The sequence below is a fragment of the Hemiscyllium ocellatum genome, chromosome 3 (genome assembly GCF_020745735.1).
Source record: "Hemiscyllium ocellatum isolate sHemOce1 chromosome 3, sHemOce1.pat.X.cur, whole genome shotgun sequence".
Lineage (NCBI taxonomy): Eukaryota > Metazoa > Chordata > Chondrichthyes > Orectolobiformes > Hemiscylliidae > Hemiscyllium > Hemiscyllium ocellatum.
This window is the reverse complement of record NC_083403.1, coordinates 38,947,921-38,966,879: the sequence shown is the minus strand read 5'-3', so window position 1 is coordinate 38,966,879 and position 18,959 is coordinate 38,947,921. Positions and strand designations below refer to the sequence as shown.

The window sequence follows — 18,959 nt, the reverse complement described above, 5'->3', positions numbered from 1 at the left end:
TTAAATTATTGGTAAATTAAAATAAGGAAACAACAGCTCTCTTTGTTGGCGATGAAATGAGCAATGAAAATTTAGAACAAATTAAAAATGTCACAAAAAACACCAATAAAGTTAAAAATTAATATGACAAAAATAACAAGATGTATATTGCAACAAAGTTTAATGATTTTGTACATTTGCAACCAACATAAGCAAACTCATATTCAAAGGAAATTTCCCCTTTTTCAGTAACTATCAAATCTTTCTTGTGCTATGTAAGCATTTTTGGCACAACTTAATTTTCACAGATACAACTAAATTGATATTGACAAATGAAGTGTTGCAGCATTCACTGCAGAGAAAGGTTACTAGGTATAACCTGACCCTGTGGTTATGAATGTGTCAAGTTTAGCCTCCATGTTACCATGGAAATGAATACCCTCTGCACCAAGTCAATACGAGAATGAATTTTCAATCACAACTTGCCTTTAAATTACCTTATTTACTTTCCCATCATACAGATAGAGATTTTTTTTTAAAAAATATACTTTAAATTCATAACAAAAAAATTGTACTGATTGCGATTCAAGGCATCCATTTTGCCCTGCTGATATTACTCATGAGTTGAGAGTTACATTCAAAATAATTTACACTATACAGAAGAAACTTTTAAATACACCAGTACAAAGTACAGGAACTAAATAAAAGTCCCTGCTCTGTTAATTGTAAAGAAGAAAGTAGGTTCATTTCTTTGTCACCTAAGACATCACCTTGACTGTTGTCTGCAGTCGAAACAACATTGTATTAAGTGAGTGAATGATTAAAGTAAAATTTAATAAAAAATAAAAGTACTTATTTTCTTTTCTACAGCAAATGCGTATCCTGCATAAAGTAACATAGAAGGAAGTTATGATTCTTAATGGATAACTTTTAGCTCTTCACCTGCTGGACTATATTTTTAAAAAAATTCCAAGTTATCCGGGTGTAACTTTAATCTAAAATGCAAATTTACATAAGGCCACCAAGCTGTAAAGATGAATCATGCTAGAGGTCACCTCAGCTGCTATTTGTAATTTCCTTCAAGTCTGAGGTTAGAAGTTGCATCGACTAAGGCAAATATCAAGTAATTTCAGTGCGCCCCAACATACAAACACTCTGGATTTTAAGATCATTGCTCCTGGGTTGTTCAAAGCTAAGTGTGTCATGTTATGCCACTGTCAGGTCACTCATGGCATCAGAGACCTCAGTGTTGGTCTGAGCAGCAATGCTTGCTGGTATCACATCCATGTAAACGTCATACTGTTGGTCCATCCCCAAGTAGCTATCATTCATCAGATACAGAGTGTAGATATACCTTAAAAGTAAAAACAAAATGCATTTAAAAAATATTATCTTGATTCATGTTGCAAACACTAATGTACAAAATATTTTACTAGAACAATGTATTTTGAATATAACAAATTTTAAAACAATCACAAAATATCAATGATATTTTATGCTACAGATATCTGAAATAGTAATTAAACAATAATATGTTTTCTTACTTCTGTGAAATGTATCAAACTACATAAATTTGTTAGTATTTTAGTTTTGAGATTATTTCTGAGCCCTTTCCTTCAGTTGTTGAGAGTGCTTTTGTAAAAAAAAAATTGAATACAAAACACTTCACATTCCACAATTCTACAGTTTATCTTAATTCAATGCCAATTTTATCAAGATACTGATTTACTTTCACATTCTAGCATGATTGAACTTTTCCCTTAAGGATTACTATGGAAATGTGGAGCACCATATGGAGCCTTGAGGACTTAGTTGAAGCTTACAAGAATAAAGAAATAATGATGAGTTCATGAAAAGTATTCATTAGCTCATAAGCACACTATCTGCAACATTGGTACCATTTTATAGGTAATGTGTTAATGCTATATCAGTGTAGATACTAAATCACTATATGAAGAATAGACTATAGCAAAGAGGGGATATTTGAGATCAAGTCACAATTTCCACTCAATTAGAGAATGCCAGAAGGAGATTTTAAAAATGTTTTTAAAATCATTAAGCATTTTTGCGAGTTTGAATAAGTAATCACCATTTCTGCTGGTTGGAGAGTTAATAGCATTGTTAGTTTAAATTGTTGTGATAAGTGTCAGGGAAACAATAAGAGAACAGTAATGTAGTGGTAATGTCACTGCACTGGTAATAATGAGGTCCAGGTTAACACTTTTGGTCATAGATTCAAATCCCACCAAGGCAACTGGTGGGAAAAAAATTAACTTGCTTGACTTTTTACCAAGGGGGCCTGGATAGGATGGATACATGTACAAGTAGAGGAAGAAACCTTTGCACTGGTGAAAGGAAAACTTTGGTTAAATTAATTCTCAGCATGAGGGAGTTTCTGGGAAGTCTGGAGTTTATCATCCACCACTAGAAGGCCTTGAGAAGGTGGTCCTTCTTGAACTGCAAGCAGTTGTTACAGCGGTGTGCTTTAGTAGGGCAGTTAGCAGTTAACTATATTGTTGTCGAATAGAGCATATAGACTAGAGCTATAGGGGCACTGCTTTCCACACCAAAAGTGAAATACTTGCATTTTTATAACATTCTGACAGCTTTATGGTGATTTTTACTTATACTAATTTCTTTATTTAAAAACTGTTTAAATTTAACTCTAAAGTGACAAGAGGAGATTTGCTCCTTCGTTGTGCCACCATAGACATATTGGACTGAAGCAGAGAGTAACTGTTCTGTGCTTCTGTGAAGTTTTCTCATTTTCATAAATAGATTTGAACCTGATTGCTTTTGATTTACTAATCCAATAATATTCACTATTATTTATTAGTGACCAAAAATATTGAAAAAGAATAAGATTTAGGGTATGTTGCAGGCCTGTGGGATGGTCTTATGATGCTGGGGAATATAGGGTTGAATTATTATAACTGAAATTATTGGATTACATCTCATCCATCTGGATGAGATGTAAAAAAGAGACTCATCTCTTCATTTATAATAGGGCATTGTAATAGGAAACTGTAGATAATCCTATACATAAAAGTGCGTATTTGGTGACAAAGAACTCATTTACATGTACTCAGGACTGTTAAAATCTCTAATATAAAGCATTTCAAAATGGATACAGATTCATTCTCTCAACTCCTCACAAGTGGCCTCAGGGAACACTGAAGGAAGAATTACCCAAGGATACACACTCACATCTTCAGATAGCTGCTGAGACGCAATTTTGGGAACCCACAGTCAACTTTAAATAAAAACTAATTTGCAAAGAGTCTTGGGGTTTTTTTTTAAGCATAGGCTTTTTGATAAGAAGAACTTTAAATAACTGAAGATTGCTGCAACAGTCAGACTGGGGCAGAATAAGCAATCTTTCTGCTTTTGGAAAAACTAAGTTACAATGAATTACATTCTGTACCTTTTTTAAAAGGTTAATATTTTACTTTATTTAAAAACTGCTCTCTGGCATCATAACAGTAGCCTAATTGCTTAGACTAATCGTTACACTGACCTTGAAATGGGCATGAACCATTGAACATTGTAGTACTATTTATGCTTGAGGATGGTCAAGCTTGAATTAATTCTTATTCATAGTCCCTGCAGCAGTCAACGTTATGGTGATTGACTCTGTCACATCATTATTTCCTTGATGATCAGATAATGGAATTTGAATAAAGCATACCATTGCAGATTGCTGAGAATGCTACAATCAATGGTAAGATCATCCAAAAACTCAGTATCCTTTACCATACCACATTCTGGTCATTCATAAGTCCTGTTCTTATGAGTTAGGTTAACTTGCAATTGCTCAAACTTAAACATTTCATCCCTGTATTTAAATCCCTATGCTACTTTCGTACTTTCTATCTCCAATTTTGTGTAACCTAACTATTGTCCTCCTAACTTGCTTTTCCTCAGACTCTAGTCTCTTATGCATCCCAACTGTCACCACATCTTTGTGCTTGTGTCTTCAGTTACATGGAACCTAATGATCTAAAATCTCTAGCTTTTCACTTTCCTTTCTCACTTAAAACCCTCCAAACACAGCTCTGCATCTAAGCTTTTGTTTACTTGTACTAGTATCACCTTGTTAGGCTCAGTATCATTTTTCTCATTGCAAAACATCAATTAGATGTAAAATATTTAGATATTAATTAATATCTACCTAAGTTAGAGGTAACAAATAAGTTAAGAAGTGACAGAAGTTTACCTTCCAGTGGTCTCAGGCGTAAAGAAAGCCAGAGACACTGTGCTATGATTTCGAATGTATCCCACCCGTTTCAAAGCCATTAACTCTTTCTTGTCGATTTCCCCTAGGATGACAAACCAGCCCTCATCCTTGGCCTTTGGGAAGCGTGGTGTGATGGCTTTGCTGTCATACTTTCCCTGATGAAGGATACAAAACAACAGATCAGAGCAGGCTTTTGTTCATTTAAGTGAATTTGTAAATAATAATGCTCACATTTATTTTGTATAGTTTTATTGTATATCCCCTTGAAAATCCTTCAGTCACTTCACAAAATAGAAAACTTTTGAGTGTGGTCATCATGTTAACCTAGAGAAACACTGTCATTCTGCACCAGAAATATTCTACAGGCAGTGGAGAGATAAATAACCGATTAGTTAATTTTTTGGTGATTTAGTTGCAGGAAAAAGACTGTCTAAGACTTCAGGAAAACTCTTTCCGCTAAACAGCACCACTGAAGGTTTAAAGTTTTTAACCTTTCAGGTTCACGTGTCCCACTAAGAAAAGTGGCAGCCATTTTGCATCAAGTTAAATAGCCATTTAATTTTACGTTGTGGCGTTAGCAAAGGTAGATTAATCATCTCCTTCAGTAACAAAGCACTCCTTCAGTAACGCAAGTGTCTGACTAGATTATTAGCTTGAACCTGCAATCTCCTGACCTACAGACAAGAGCACTGCGAAGCTGACCTCACTGGTTAAAAGGTCAGTTAGCTATTGCTAGGAAATGAGGAAAAAGTTAACATGTTGCCAAAATCAACAATTCCTGCAATATTAAGTTGTTGCTTCACAGGTTTATAATGGTTTAATGTAACACAGCAGTAGTAAAGAAATGTGCAACCACATCTGGCAGCTGGTTTGGATGTAGTACAGCAAGATAAATCTGCCAGTTCATCTCAGAGGATAACAAGTAAAATGAACCTTAAATAATTGGAAGTCAAATTTGAAAACAGCCTAACCAAATGTAAGTATTCTTCTCCAGTACATAATTACTCTGATAGCTCATAACGTTCATAGTTTTCTTATGAAATAAACAAAAGAATGCAGTAATGTTCAAGAGCTTGACAGAGCATTGCTTCTTTGCCAGACTATCAGTTACAATTAAGTACAGTGTTTAGGAAATTATTTTAGAAAGGTCTGCCATGCTTTTAGAATGTATTAGCCTTCAGCAAAAAAAAATTCCATGACAAACCTTCAAACTTTAAAAGTGAAGTTCTTTCTTCTGTGCAAAAGTGGGTTCAGGGTATTAATTTTATAAAAAGTAACCCCATTATTAACAGTCAAATCTTGCTCACAAATATAGTTGATGTTATTGTAATTCTGTTATACAAACAGTATTCCATTTGGATGAACTTTACATTAATCCATTTGGATGAACTTTACATTGATGCAATGGTTTGTAAACAAAAATATGTTGTTTCTTTCGCCTACTTTTAATTCCTTATTCTAACATTTATACTAGAAGCATTGATAATAAAATGCAGCTTGGGGATGGCCAGTTAAACTTTTGAAGAAATAATAAAGGATAGAGAAAAGAAACTCAGCAGAAGTCTCATAATCTGGGAAAATAAGCTGTTGATCCGGATCCAGTCAACACTAAGTTTCTGTAATTGATCTAAAGTTAGGAGTTTCTGTTTTAAATGCATGATCCTAGATTCCTATATTGCTACTTTTTAAAAGGCATTCTTTCTTTCACTTGCTCTCTGACACTTACTTCTCTTGCTTTTGTTATCCTGCCAAATTAGTATAAAGCAGTGTCCTTTACAGTGAACCTCACTGATCTGATGAACCATGCTATAAGGATACTGTCCCATACCCAATAGTACAGCTCACTTTTATTCAGAACTGGTCAAGAGCAGGATTTTCAAACATTGGAAACTCAACCATCAAGCTGAAATGCATGTCAGAATCAGCAATGTTTGGAAAACAGCCAATTCATGGCCAGATGTTGGGCTTGCTATCCAATTAAAGAGGCTGGATACAGTAACAAAGCTGGAGGCCTTCAGAAGTCTTCTAACTTGAAGGCAGCAACAGGCTGTGTACCAGGGTAAGGAGTTGGGGATGGTTGGTTGGGCGGGGCGGGGCTTTTGGCCAGACTGTAGCATTGCTTCTCAGGATCTGTGAAGAGGCAGCTGCCTCCTGCCAAGCTAAACTTGTCCCTACAGGGGCTTTGAGGTCAATTGGAAAAGTAGACCTCCTTGAATTGTCCTTAAAAAGTCCAGTCTGCTGTTTTAATTAGTGGCTTTGAAATGAGTGGGATACGTTCAAAACTGACACACAGTCTCTCTAGCTTTCTATACCTGAGACCATTGCTTGGTAAGATAAGACACCATTTGGGGACTGGCATTTGCAGGAAATTCAAAACTGACACACAGTCTCTCTAGCTTTCTATACCTGAGACCACTGCTTGGTAAGATAAGACACCATTTGGGGACTGGCATTTGCAGGAAATTTGTTCTTGATGACTAGGGAGTCCAGAATTACGGCCGACAGTTTTAGGATACTGCAGTAGACCATTTCGAACTGAGATGAGGAGAAATTTCATCACCCAAAAAGTGATGAGCCTGTGGAATTCTCTGTCAAAGAGTTGAGGACAAAACATTGACTGTATTCAAGGAGCTAGGTATAGTTCCTAGGGTTAAGGAGATCAAAAACTATGGGGAGAAAGCAAGAACAGAGACAGAGTGGGATGATCAGCCATGATCATACTGAATGGTGGAGCAGGCATGAAGGGTCGAATGGATTACTCCAGCTCCTGTTTTCTAGGTTTCTATGTTTCTATATTCATATTTACTAAATCAACTGCCTACTCCTGTAATGACTAGATTTCTCAAGACCGCTGCATTGCTGACTCCTTGCTTCAAACGATCATCATTGGAACAACCAAACCAAATGTTCTAAGAATTTTCTACTGTTTGTAAAGTCAAAGAACAATGTGCTTCAGTGATTGTAACTGGAAACATTTGCTCTGGATTCTCAGCTACCCAGGCACATCCAAATCTAGTTAGATTTGCACAACGTGGGATGGAGTTGTCCTGTTCCTTTAACCATAACTCAGAAATAAAAAGAGAGGACAATGCCAAGAAGAGAGTCCAACTATATTTGTCATGCCTTGTATCTTAATTAAAGGTAAATGCTGAAAGCAATCTCTCTTCAGTTCATGTAGGCCTGGCAGCATCTTTGCAGAGTAAGCAGAGTCAACATTATGGGCCCAGTGATCCTTCGTCAGAACTGTTCTGAACAAGGGTCACTGGACCCAAAATGTTAACTCTGATTTCTCTCCACAGATGTTACCAGCCCTGCTGAGTTTCTCCAGCAATTTCTGTTTTTGTTTCAGATTTTCAGTATTTGTAGGTCTTTTGTTGTTTGTTTTTTCTTCTCATCTTGCTGGTTCACTGCTATCTGCCATTTTGATAGCAGCCTGAAATCAGGAGGTGTTTCGTGATTGCGGGTGGAGGAAGAGATGGTGATGGTGGTGTTTGATATTGAGAGGGAATGACAGAGAAAAGAATTTCAGTGGTCGGTTTTATCTGTGGCTGCATCAGGACAGTGGTCATTGTAGTGGCTGTGGCTGTCATTATTAAGGACGGCTGCCTGCCAAAAAGACTCCCAGCAAATCTTGATTCTTCTTTGCTCTATTTAGCGAGATGTCCAATATTCGCGAGAAACCTCCTCAATGTCTTGGCTGACATCACCAACTCTTTGATAAACTGAATTGTAGCCTGAGGAGCAGGAACCCCTGTTGTGTGAAGTTCTTCGTGCCTCTTTAAAGACAAGCAAGAAATTCTCGTAACATCTAGCCAAAGGTTTTAAGGGATATAAAGCTAAGGCAGACAAATGAAGTTATGATATAGATTAGCAAAATCGAAGACTGGAAAAGTATTAAGTAATGGCATGGGATTGATCACAGTTTTATGTTGCCCCACAACTTTTCTCTCTCAGTAAACAAAGATTTATACCTTGCTGCACGCCAAGCCAATCCTGCGAAGATTGATCTGGAGTACGTATTCCTGATCTGCATGGACCTGTGTCCAGTTCTTTTCATCTCGGATGCCAGGGCCTATATTAGGCAGAGCTTTCTCATTTTCCCCATCTGGAGCATTTTCCCACCAACCCTTGATACGCAGATTAACTTCAATGACTGGTAGGTGAGACAGGAAATTCCAAGCCTAAGAAAGTGATAGAAATTGGAATAATTACACAAGCTTTGGCAATTATAGTAATCTTAGTTGACAAAAAAAATTCCATTTCAGTTGCATTAAGTATTTACACATATTCAGAACTAAATCGCATATTGTAAAAGCAAAGATTTGTCAACATAAGTTTGTGTGTTATCAAATAGAATACAAAATTAATTCAGTTAAAAATCACACAACACCAGGTTATAGGCTAACAGGTTTATTTGGAAGCATTGGCTTTCAGAGCGCTGCTTCTTCATCAGGTAGTTGTGGAGTATAAGATAATAAGACACAGAATTTATAGCAAATGTTTACAGTGCGATGTAACTGAAATTATATATTGAAAAAGACCTGGATTATTTAAGTCTCTCATCTTTTAGAATGACCATGTTGGTTCCAGTTCTTTAATTTGTAAATAGCAAACATTTTTTACAAGTTACATTCTCAAGTGAACTTTAACAATTGGTGTCATGTCAGCCCAGATAATGCATTGAAAGATATAAGCTTCCCTGTGTGAGACTGTCTGTGCACAATGGTCAGGTCTGATTCTAATCTAAAAAAAAATGGATTGACAGACTCTTACATGGATTTGTGACGTTTTTGAGCAAAGTAAAATGTAATTCTGCAAGTATAAATTACAAAAGTACAAAAATAATGAAAGCAGCCATTAATCCAATTTCTTTGCATTTTCTTCGATGTCCAATTCACCCATTTACTTCCTGGTCCCTCTAAATTCCTAATAATCTAATTTCCCTTCTCACACTAGGTAACACTGCAACTTGTGGTCTTCTCAAACATTGTCATCCTTCTTTACAAAACTGATGTAATCATCACTGGCTCCCAAAAACCCCACCTTGACTGCTCTGCTTTTACTAATTTCTGCTTCATCTGCCCATTCTTCTCCAATGAATCAAATATGTTTCTGCCATTCAGATCTTTGTTATTTTTTCCATAATTTTGTTTGAATTCCTCTAATCAGGAATGCCTCTCAGTACATTACAATGGTCCACATTAGAGTCATGAATAACATTTTCTGTGGCCAGAGTAGACAATCCCTCCTGGTCTCTTGTGACCTCTCTACAGCTTTCAAAGGGTTTAACCATCTGATTATCTTTTTATACCTCTCCTCCACTGTCCAACGTAATGCAACCACCTAGGTTTAGCTTCATTTTTACCTATTTTGTGGTAACTACAGTATCCCTCATGATGATCTTTCTTTCCAACCCTCAATCATGACCTTGTGAACACCATTTGGATCCATCCTCGGCCCTCTCCTCTTATTCACCTACACATGCTGTTCTTTGGTCAGGTCAATGGAGACATAGAGCTGCTTTTCCATATATGGTGATGGTGACCCCTTAACTTCTTTCAATATCTTAAATACATCTATGAGCTTAACGGTTTTTCTAAGATATAATTATTTACAATGATTTGCTGGAACACCAACGCCATTGCTCCAAAGATTATCTGTACCTTTGTCACAGAGTGTATCACATGCCACTACACAAAGCCACTATCTAATACTGAACCGTCTGTTTTAAATCTCAGTATTCTGTCTGACCTCACATAGAGTATGGGCTGAATTTAATGTTTGGGACTGGGGTCTCATTCACCAGCTGGAGAATCGATGGGAGCCCCATAGCACATCTGATCAGGAAGCCCGATTGAAGTTAAGCACTTGTCAGGTATTCGAGTAGATTTAGAATCCTGGGGAGAACTGCTGGCCAATCAGAGATTGATAACTGTCTGTTACATCAGTACCACTGTGAATGATAGCAACACCTGGAAATGCACCTACCAGAGGACTACGATCAGTGATGGACTTCAGGCTGAAGATGAGTGGGGGCAGGGTGATGTTTCATGGAATGGGGCCAACAGAAAGGGGAGGGGTGAGGCTCTCAGTCACCCTCCTCTTGCTAACATTCAGCTTCTTGATCAGACTTAATGCCTTTCAAGAAGGGATTCTCCCAACCCAGACCACTATAAGCTAATCCAACAGGGCTTTGCTTTGCGCGGCAACGCCTCTATTCATCACTAGTTGAGTACCGAAGGCAGGAGAATAAGGCTTTTAAGAAGACACTTACACCCATTTATTTGCGGCAGAGCAGCAAGTCCATCCATAAATCTTCCCACCAGTGATATAATCAGGAGTGGCACAATGTGGCAGGATCCCCATCCCCTAAACTCCAAACTAAATGTTCCCCGTCACCAAACTTGTCATCGGGGCTATTAAATCCAACCTATATTCTCTCCATCACAAAAATTATTGATTACCACCTTTGTAACGAGATCCACCTCCCTAAACATATCAGCTCTATTTGCTGCTAAAAGTCTTATGCTTTTGTCAACACCAGATTTGAAAATTTCTAACGGAGGGGGCTTGGCTAAAGCAACTGATCATCTCCTCAGTAGGTGAGGTGGTGCAGGAGAAGCTGCTTTCCTTTACACTGACGAGAATGTTAAGGTAGCTGCCTGTGCTACCCATAGGAGGCAAGGGCTCTTATCTTATTTAAAAAGAATACATTTTCTTGGCAGCCTCTCGTTCTCTTCTATTCGTCTACTTCAACTCATCTAAAACTCTGCTGCTGGCATCCTTTCACACTTGACAATCACATCTCTGTCTTTCATTGTATGGTGAGCTCCAATGCTTCCAATTTAAGATTCTCATCCATATTTTTGAATTTCTGCATGGTCTTGTCTCTCTGTCTTTGTCACCACCTCCAGATCTGTAATTCTTTCACGTCTCTAGCTTTCCAATCCTTCCTTTATCCAGTTGTGCTTCAGTTTCCCATTTCTCTGCATCATAAGCATTTTCAGCTGTTTGTTGTCCACCTCTGGAATTCCACTCTCCCCATTTCCAAGCACTTCTACCTGTTCATTTCCTAATGTAAAACCTTCCTCAACACTTATTTGATCAAATATTTAATTTGTTATTCAAATCCTTTGAGGTTTGGATTGCAATTCAATAATCATTACATCTTTGGAAGTCCTTACAATGTTATTCTATAATGAACACATTTTTGAGAGTGTAGTGCTGAAAAAGCGCAGCAGGTCAAGCAGCTTCCGAGGAGCAGAAGAATTGGCATTTTGAATCTGTTAGTTGCTGTTATAGAATTCATTCATAAGCTTTTTGTTTTATTTTACATTAGAAGTAAATAAAGGCAGTTTTGGTACCATTTAACCAACATCAAAATTGCAGGAAAACCAAACGACAATTTTCAATTTTTAAAATTTGGAATGACAATGCAAAAGTCGAGATTTCTGGAAAAGCACAGCAGGTCAGGCAAAATCCAAGGAGCAGGAGAATTGATGTTTCAGGCATATGCCCTTCATCAGGAATGAGGCTTGTAGGCCGGGGGTGGGGGGAGGGGGGGCTGAGAAATAAATGGGAGGGGATGGGGCTGGGGAGGGATGTGTGGGAAGGTAGCTGGGAATGTGACAGGTAGATGAAGGTGGGGAGAAGGTGATAGATCTGAGGGGAGGGTGGAGTGTATGGATGGGAAGTAAGATGGACAAGTAAGGCACTTCAAGAGGGCGGTGTCGTGTTGGAGGCTTGGGACTGGGATAAGGTGGGGGGAGGGGAAAATAAGGAAGCAGCTGAAATCCACATTGATCCCATGTGGTTGCAGAGTCCCAAAGCAGAAGATGAGGTGCTGTTCATCCAGGTGTTGGGTGGTTGGGGTTTAGCGATGGAGGAGGCCCAGGACCTAAATGTCCCTAGTGGAGTGGGAAGGGGAGTTAAAGTGTTCTTAAAATGCAATTGAAATGACAATTCAAGAATTAGTGTTTATCACAGTGTACTTGAGATACATCCTAGCAGGATGTTTCTGTTTTTGACTCAAATGATAAAGCCTTACAAAAATAATGCCTATTTTAATAAACCCATATTTTAAAAATACATTTTCTTCTAAATGATGATCCTCAAGGCATTAAGCTTATCATACAGAAATTATTCAACATTCAGATAAGGTTGGTAATATTTTCATACACTTGTTGCAGTGAAATGTATTATGTTAATTTGAACATTTATTCCTATTTTGAAATAAGATTAAAAAAATTTGCCTCCTGTGGGTAGTACAGGCAGCTACCTTAACATTCTCCTCAGTGTAGAGAAAAGCAGCGCCTCCTGCACCACCTCCTACTGAGGAAGATGTTCATTTGCTTTAACCAACTTCCTCTCCCCTCCCCCCCCCACCCCCACTCACCCCATTCTTTCAGCACAGAAGATGGCAGTGTTTGGTGCCACATGTTCAAAATGAATGCTTCAATATTAAAAAGCCTCAACAAACTAAGGTGAAAAATTAAAATCATCCAGACAATATTATTTTTCCTGAACAAAATCAGAGATAAAAGAAATCCAGGTTACATCATCACTGTCAGAGCAACTGGGGAGATCAGGCTATAAGTGCAGAGGCTTTATATTTAAAAAAAAATTCAATGAACTGCCAAAACATTTGTCTTTTTGGAAGACTCTTAGCTGCCTGTAATATTGAGGCACAACTGGTGCTATTTGTGTGGAGGACAGTCAAGATAACACCTCACACTGTTTACCAGTCTGTGTAAGCGTTATTGTCTTAATGCAGCTACAGAAGATAATTTATTGCTTAAATATACCACAAAGCTCTCAGATAGTAGCTGCCTTTTGATTAAAAATAAAATCTAGGTTATTGCAGTCGAGGCTAAAACATTTCAATACGGGCAAAACATATTTATCCGAGGATTAATCTTCATCATTTGAATCAGATGAGAACACCTCGCCGCATGCAATTATTTAATTAGCTGCCAAATCTTCTGCCGGTTGCCAGCCGTTCAGAGCATACTGATGGCAGAACAGATGCAAATCTCACAGTGATGACTGCCTTTTCTCATTACGACTGCAATTAGCACTTAAATTGATGCTTTAAACCCACTAATTTCCAGAATAATTTTTTTATGTATTTTAGTTGTGATTGCTATGCCAAACTGGCAGAGGCAGATTGGAGAATAAATTTTAGATCCAAATAATTTTCACAATGGACAGGCTACAATAACATTTTTTTTTCAAAATGTCGATCATCTCTTTTGAAATGACCACAACCTTACTTTCGAGCAAAATTTATTTTTCCCTGATTTTGCTTATAGTACAAACTATAATTGTGCTTGGGGACGCGGTCTATGCAATGCATATTATTAGTTATTTATTGCTGGCACATATTTTTTCACAACAAAATGATCCTTGCCTTGCCTGACATATGACAGTAGACCAGCCAGAGTGCCTTGAAGCTCTGAAGTGCTGCTTGTCTGGGTAATAACCTTGTTTTTGAAATTAGTTAATTTAGCTGATGGAACTATACTTTGAATATTTCGTCATCTGGAAATCTGTAATATCCTAAATGATTAGTTATCAAAATTTCTATGACTCTTGGATTTATGTTCAGTACCAAAGTCTGTTATCAACACTGTGCACAAATTCCAAATGATCCGCATAATTAAACATGTTCCAAAAAATATGAATGTTTTATCCAAAATATATAATCGACACAGAACATTTTGAGAGAAAAGTTTGCTATTTGTTAATGGTAGAATTCATGAGATATGTATATTCAACTGAAACAGTCTGCTCTTTTCTATCTACTTTTTCCTTTTTTCCCTAAGCCACATATTTCACTTGTAAGTATGGGCTTTAAATCTTATCAGACAGAGTTTTTACCCTCATCGTACACATATTAAGGACTCACATTCCAAAAGAATCAACAAAGACCCATGCATAAATGCTTGCTACCTAGTCACACATGTAATGACATCAAATGTGATAAATTTACTTTGATGAACTCAATATTTAAATACTCCAGGCATATCATAGTCATTGAACAATTAAGTTTGAAACACCTGTTGTATTTTTCCTCACCATAGAGCTCTTTACCAAAACTATAGATGGTATTTAATGGTGGCAACATGATACATACACACAGCCGCAGTGCCAATGTAAGTCACAGTGCCCACTGTAATAAATGCTACTCTAACACTTAATTGGACAGCAGTGAGCGTTTTTTGGGATCAAAGATTCCAGGATGCAACTCCTGTTTGCTGAGTAATGCTGGCCAATCAGAGGTCTAGCATCAGTGCTGGATTCTGGGCCACGATGAGTTATGCCAGGAGAGTGGTGGGCAGGAGACTGGCAACAAGGACAGGGCACTCTTTGGGCCTGCCCCTTCCCAATGCTAGCTCCTAAGACCAGGCACCGATTACCTCTGCTCCCTGGGAATTCACAAGCAACCCTGCACAGATTTGCTCGTCATGCTCCCCTGATGGAGAGCCCAATGCGTACAATAGCTGCCCATCTAAATGTCTCAACTGGCAGAGGGACAGGAAGTATTCTTGTCATGGACATAACAGGGATGGGGGAAGACAGTTCCTATCTGGTGCAATCCTATTAGAAGGATGTTGTTAAATGTGAAAGGGTTCAGATAAGATTTACAAAGATGTTGTCAGGGTTGGAGAATTTGAGCTATAGGGACAAGCTGAATAGGCTGGGGCTGTTTTCTCTGGGAGGTCGGAGGCTGAGGGGTGACCTCATAGAAGTTTATAAAATCATGAGAGGCATAGATAGGGTAAATAGACAAGGTCTTTTCTCTGGGGTGGGCGAGTCCAGAACTAGAGGGCATAGGTTTAGGGTGACAGGGGACCCAAGAGGGTAACTTCTTCACACAGAGGGTGGTGTGTGTATGGAATGAGCTGCCAGAGGAAATAATGGAGGCTGATACAATTGCAGCATTTAAAAGGCACGTGGATGTGTATGTGAATAGGAAGGATTGAGAGGAATGTGGCCAAGTGCTAGCAAATGGGACTACATTAGGTTGGGATATCTGGTTGGCATGGACGAGTTGGATTGAAGGGTCTGTTTCCATTCTGTACATCTCTATTACTTTAATAAAATGTCACCCTGCCACTATGCTCACTAAAGGGGAGGGTATTAAATAGACCCATTTCTCAAAGAGGAAATGAAATGGGATTTAATTTTCAAGATGATGTCAAAGTATAATGCTGCGACAAAACAGCTTTTACTTTTCTTTGTAGATGTATGACAACCACTTTTAATCCCCACCTCAGGTGCTTGCCTAAAAACAACAGCAACATTTACCTTAAAGCAGCTCCATCAAGGATGATTCACATAGTAAATAAAATGGAACCTTCCCTCAAAAGCATTTTTACAGATTTGAACAGCTGTGAGAAATGGTCACATTTGTCAATGGACCTTTAAAACGGATGAAGTGATGGAAATATAAAAAACAGAAGGAGAAGAGGTGATTGAAAGTGCAAGTTACCTGTGAAATCTGTGGAGCCTGAAGTTCATCAGTGACAATGGAACGAAATATGTTCTCTCTCCATTCACATGCAGCCACCAATTCAGGAAGGCATTCAATAGGACCCTTACAACTTTTAGAGTTGTTTTTCCTACTGCCAACATTCCACTTCCTACAAATAGAAATTGGCACATATATCTAAAATTTAAGTTATACACACAACTTAGGGCTTTTAGTTCACAAATTACTTTTCCAAGCCAGCTGAAATGTTATTAAAATGTAAATAGCAAGAACAACTGGATGGAGCACTGGGACAGAAGTCACCTCCTTGAACTGGTCCTACTACTTAATAAGAACGTGGCAGATTGGTATCCTAAGATTATCTGGCCACTTTGGTTTCATATTTCTTTACAGCCTTGGTTTGCAAAAATTTATCCCAAGATTTAAAATTATTATTGGGGACAGTTCTACACTTCTGCCACTCTTTCAATGATGAAGTGTTGACGACCTTCTTGGTTAAATTGTTTGAGTTTGATTTTAAGGTTATGTCCTATTGTCCTGGAATCCTGCACAAGAGGAAAAGGTTTCTTTATATTTTACTTGAACATTGTAAAAACCCTCAATCAAATGAACATTAGCTCTTTTATACATCAGGGAATATAATTTTAGTTTATGCAATTTTTCCTCATAACCTCACTCTTGAAGCCAGCTAAAATCCTGCTAAATCAGCACTGCACTCTTTCCAAAGTGAATATATTCTTTATATTGTCTGAAACAAATGAGGCAAGTGATTACCAAGGGAAAGTTTCCAGTTTAAATATAAAACATGCCTGGATCAAAACACATGTAAAGTGTAAACTTTTGGAAAAACAGCTTGGCATCCTTCAACAATCTGAAATTTGAGCACAGGTACACCATGCCATGGGACTTATTTTCATTTAATTGGAGTCTTGTGTTGCTGTAGACAAAAGCAGTGACGTTGAGCTTTTCTTATCCACTTATCTGAATAAGATACATTAGAATGGGGGTAAGATATTTGATTGTTGTGCTTGTCCAACCATTCAATGAAGCAACAGTTGATCTGTGATCTCATTATCTACCACCATTTTCTTTCTTCATTAATTGATGAGATGCCAATGTCTCCAGCAAGGCTGGCAATTTTTGCCCATGCCTAATTATCCTTGAGCTGAATGGCTTGCTAGGTTAGTTCAAAGGGCAGGTAAGATTCAACCACATTACTGTGGATCTGCAATATATGTAGGCCAGAGTAGGTGATGATGGCAGATTTTCATTCCACAAAAGACATTAGTGATCCAGATAGGTTTGCCCCATATCTCTTAATAACTTGTGTTATGGACCAGACAAAACACCTTCAAAATATATGAAGGAGATAGCCTAAATCCTAACGTTTTCTTAATTTAAAGATAAAGATAAGGTGTTGCATTTCAGATGCAATTTTATTGGTCAAACTACTCGACTTTAAGCAAAACAAACTTTATTTTTACACTATAGTTAAAATACAGACAAAAGAAAAAAAAAATTGGATTAATTGTAACTCTACTGAAATGCTGAACAAAATTATATTTGTACGTATATTCACTGCTAATTAACTGTTCCAACATAGTAACACTCCATAAGTACACCCATGGCAAAGGCAAATTCAGCACTGTAGATAATCTCACAAGTAATTCTAGTAGCAGGAAGAGAACCCCAACTTCTAGTAGCAGAGCTTCCACATCCAGCTTCAAGACCCAGCAACAACAAATTGGCTTTTAACAGACCGTTTGATACATCTGTCTCAATCTTTCTTCATTACAAATAGGACAAAATACACCTCTTAAAGCTATAGTAATGTCACACTTGATTAAAAAAATCTATCATTGCAGATTTAAAAATTGACAACTGACACAGGAGCAGGATATTTGACTTTTTATGCCATTATCCAAGTCATGAATGAATATTGTGAATAATTGGGGCCCTAACATTACTGCTGTTTGCAGGAGAGTTCCAAATTTCTACTTCCACTTACCTATAAAAAGGTTTCATAATTTCTTTCCTGAAATGCCTGCTATATCCCTGGTCCTAGCATCCCCAGTTGGCAGAAATATTTTTTCTCAGTCCAATCTGTTCTGTTGAATACTAATACTTGTCATATGGATACATAGACATTTTATAACTGTCTTTTTAAATTAGCTTTTAAATTAACTCATTCCTCTTTTATTCATCATGAGTGATATTTCATCATCAAAGGAAAGGGAAAAGTTAATTATTGACTTTGCACAGCAGTACAAATAATAAGATAAGCATGAAAAGCTGAATGACCAGATCTCGTTCTTCCTTTTGTTTTACAATTGGATAGGCAGGGCTTCACCTAAAAGCAATGTATTGTTAAAACATCTTTCTATAGAGGGGAAATTGACAAGGAGGTATTAGTAGTGATGTCAGCTAAAAGAAAGGGAATAACCAAACAAGTCACTCTAGCAATTAAATCTGCTTCAAGAACAGATTTTTACCAAGAGTGGTGTGCAGGTTGTCTGCCTGCCCTTGTGTTATATTGACAGGCCACAGTTATAAATATCAGAACAGCACATGACACAACACGAAGTAGCATCCAACGTGTGAAATACTCAGCTGAACATCTGAAAAAGTATTGTATGGTCAGGATGTAAAAAGCATCCTTGTTGCACAGCAGTACATTTTATCGTTGAAATTATTGCAATTTTCTAACAAATTAACATTCTTTAAAGAGAATTAACCTTTATGCTCTGGCACAAGAACAGGAATAACCCATTCAGCCCCTCAAGCTTGAACCACCATTCAATTATATCATGGCTGATCTGTACCTCAACTCCATTTACCTACTTTTATTCCAAACCCTTTAAATCTTTATTGAATAAAAATGTCAGCATCCATGGCCTGTCAGGCTTGGGAGAGTTTGAGATTTCCATCAACTTTATGTCCTCATTTAACTCCTAAACTACTTAGTTCTATCTTTAATATTGTATCCCTTTGTTCTGGGTTCTCCAGCAGAGGAGTACTTTATCTTTCCTATCAAATTCTTCTTTCAGTTTAAAAAAAACCCTTTTAGATCATCTAACAAGGTTTTAAACATAAATGAATTAAAGGCAAGTGTGTGACACCTGACTTCATAAGTTAACCCTGTTAGCCTTGACATAATTTTGATGAATTCATGTTCTACCATTTCCAATGCCAAGATGTCTTTGTTGGGATAGTATTCATTCCCAAATCTGAACTCAATACTCCAGGTGG

General features: G+C 37.6%; 1 protein-coding gene across 3 annotated transcripts in view; it reads right to left on the bottom strand.

Moving 5' to 3' along the window:
- Positions 1-202: 202 nt before the first annotated feature.
- The window catches only part of ascc3 (activating signal cointegrator 1 complex subunit 3), a 556,691-nt gene continuing 537,934 nt past the window's right edge, over positions 203-18,959 (bottom strand). For all 3 annotated transcript variants that reach the window (XM_060849581.1, XM_060849588.1, XM_060849596.1), the window contains exons 39-42: positions 15,711-15,861; positions 8,188-8,397; positions 4,196-4,371; positions 203-1,333 (exon numbers count right to left, since the gene is read on the bottom strand). In XM_060849581.1, coding sequence (XP_060705564.1) covers positions 1,186-1,333; positions 4,196-4,371; positions 8,188-8,397; positions 15,711-15,861 — 685 coding nt within the window. In that variant the 3' untranslated portion in view covers positions 203-1,185. The remainder of the gene's footprint in view (positions 1,334-4,195; positions 4,372-8,187; positions 8,398-15,710; positions 15,862-18,959) is intronic.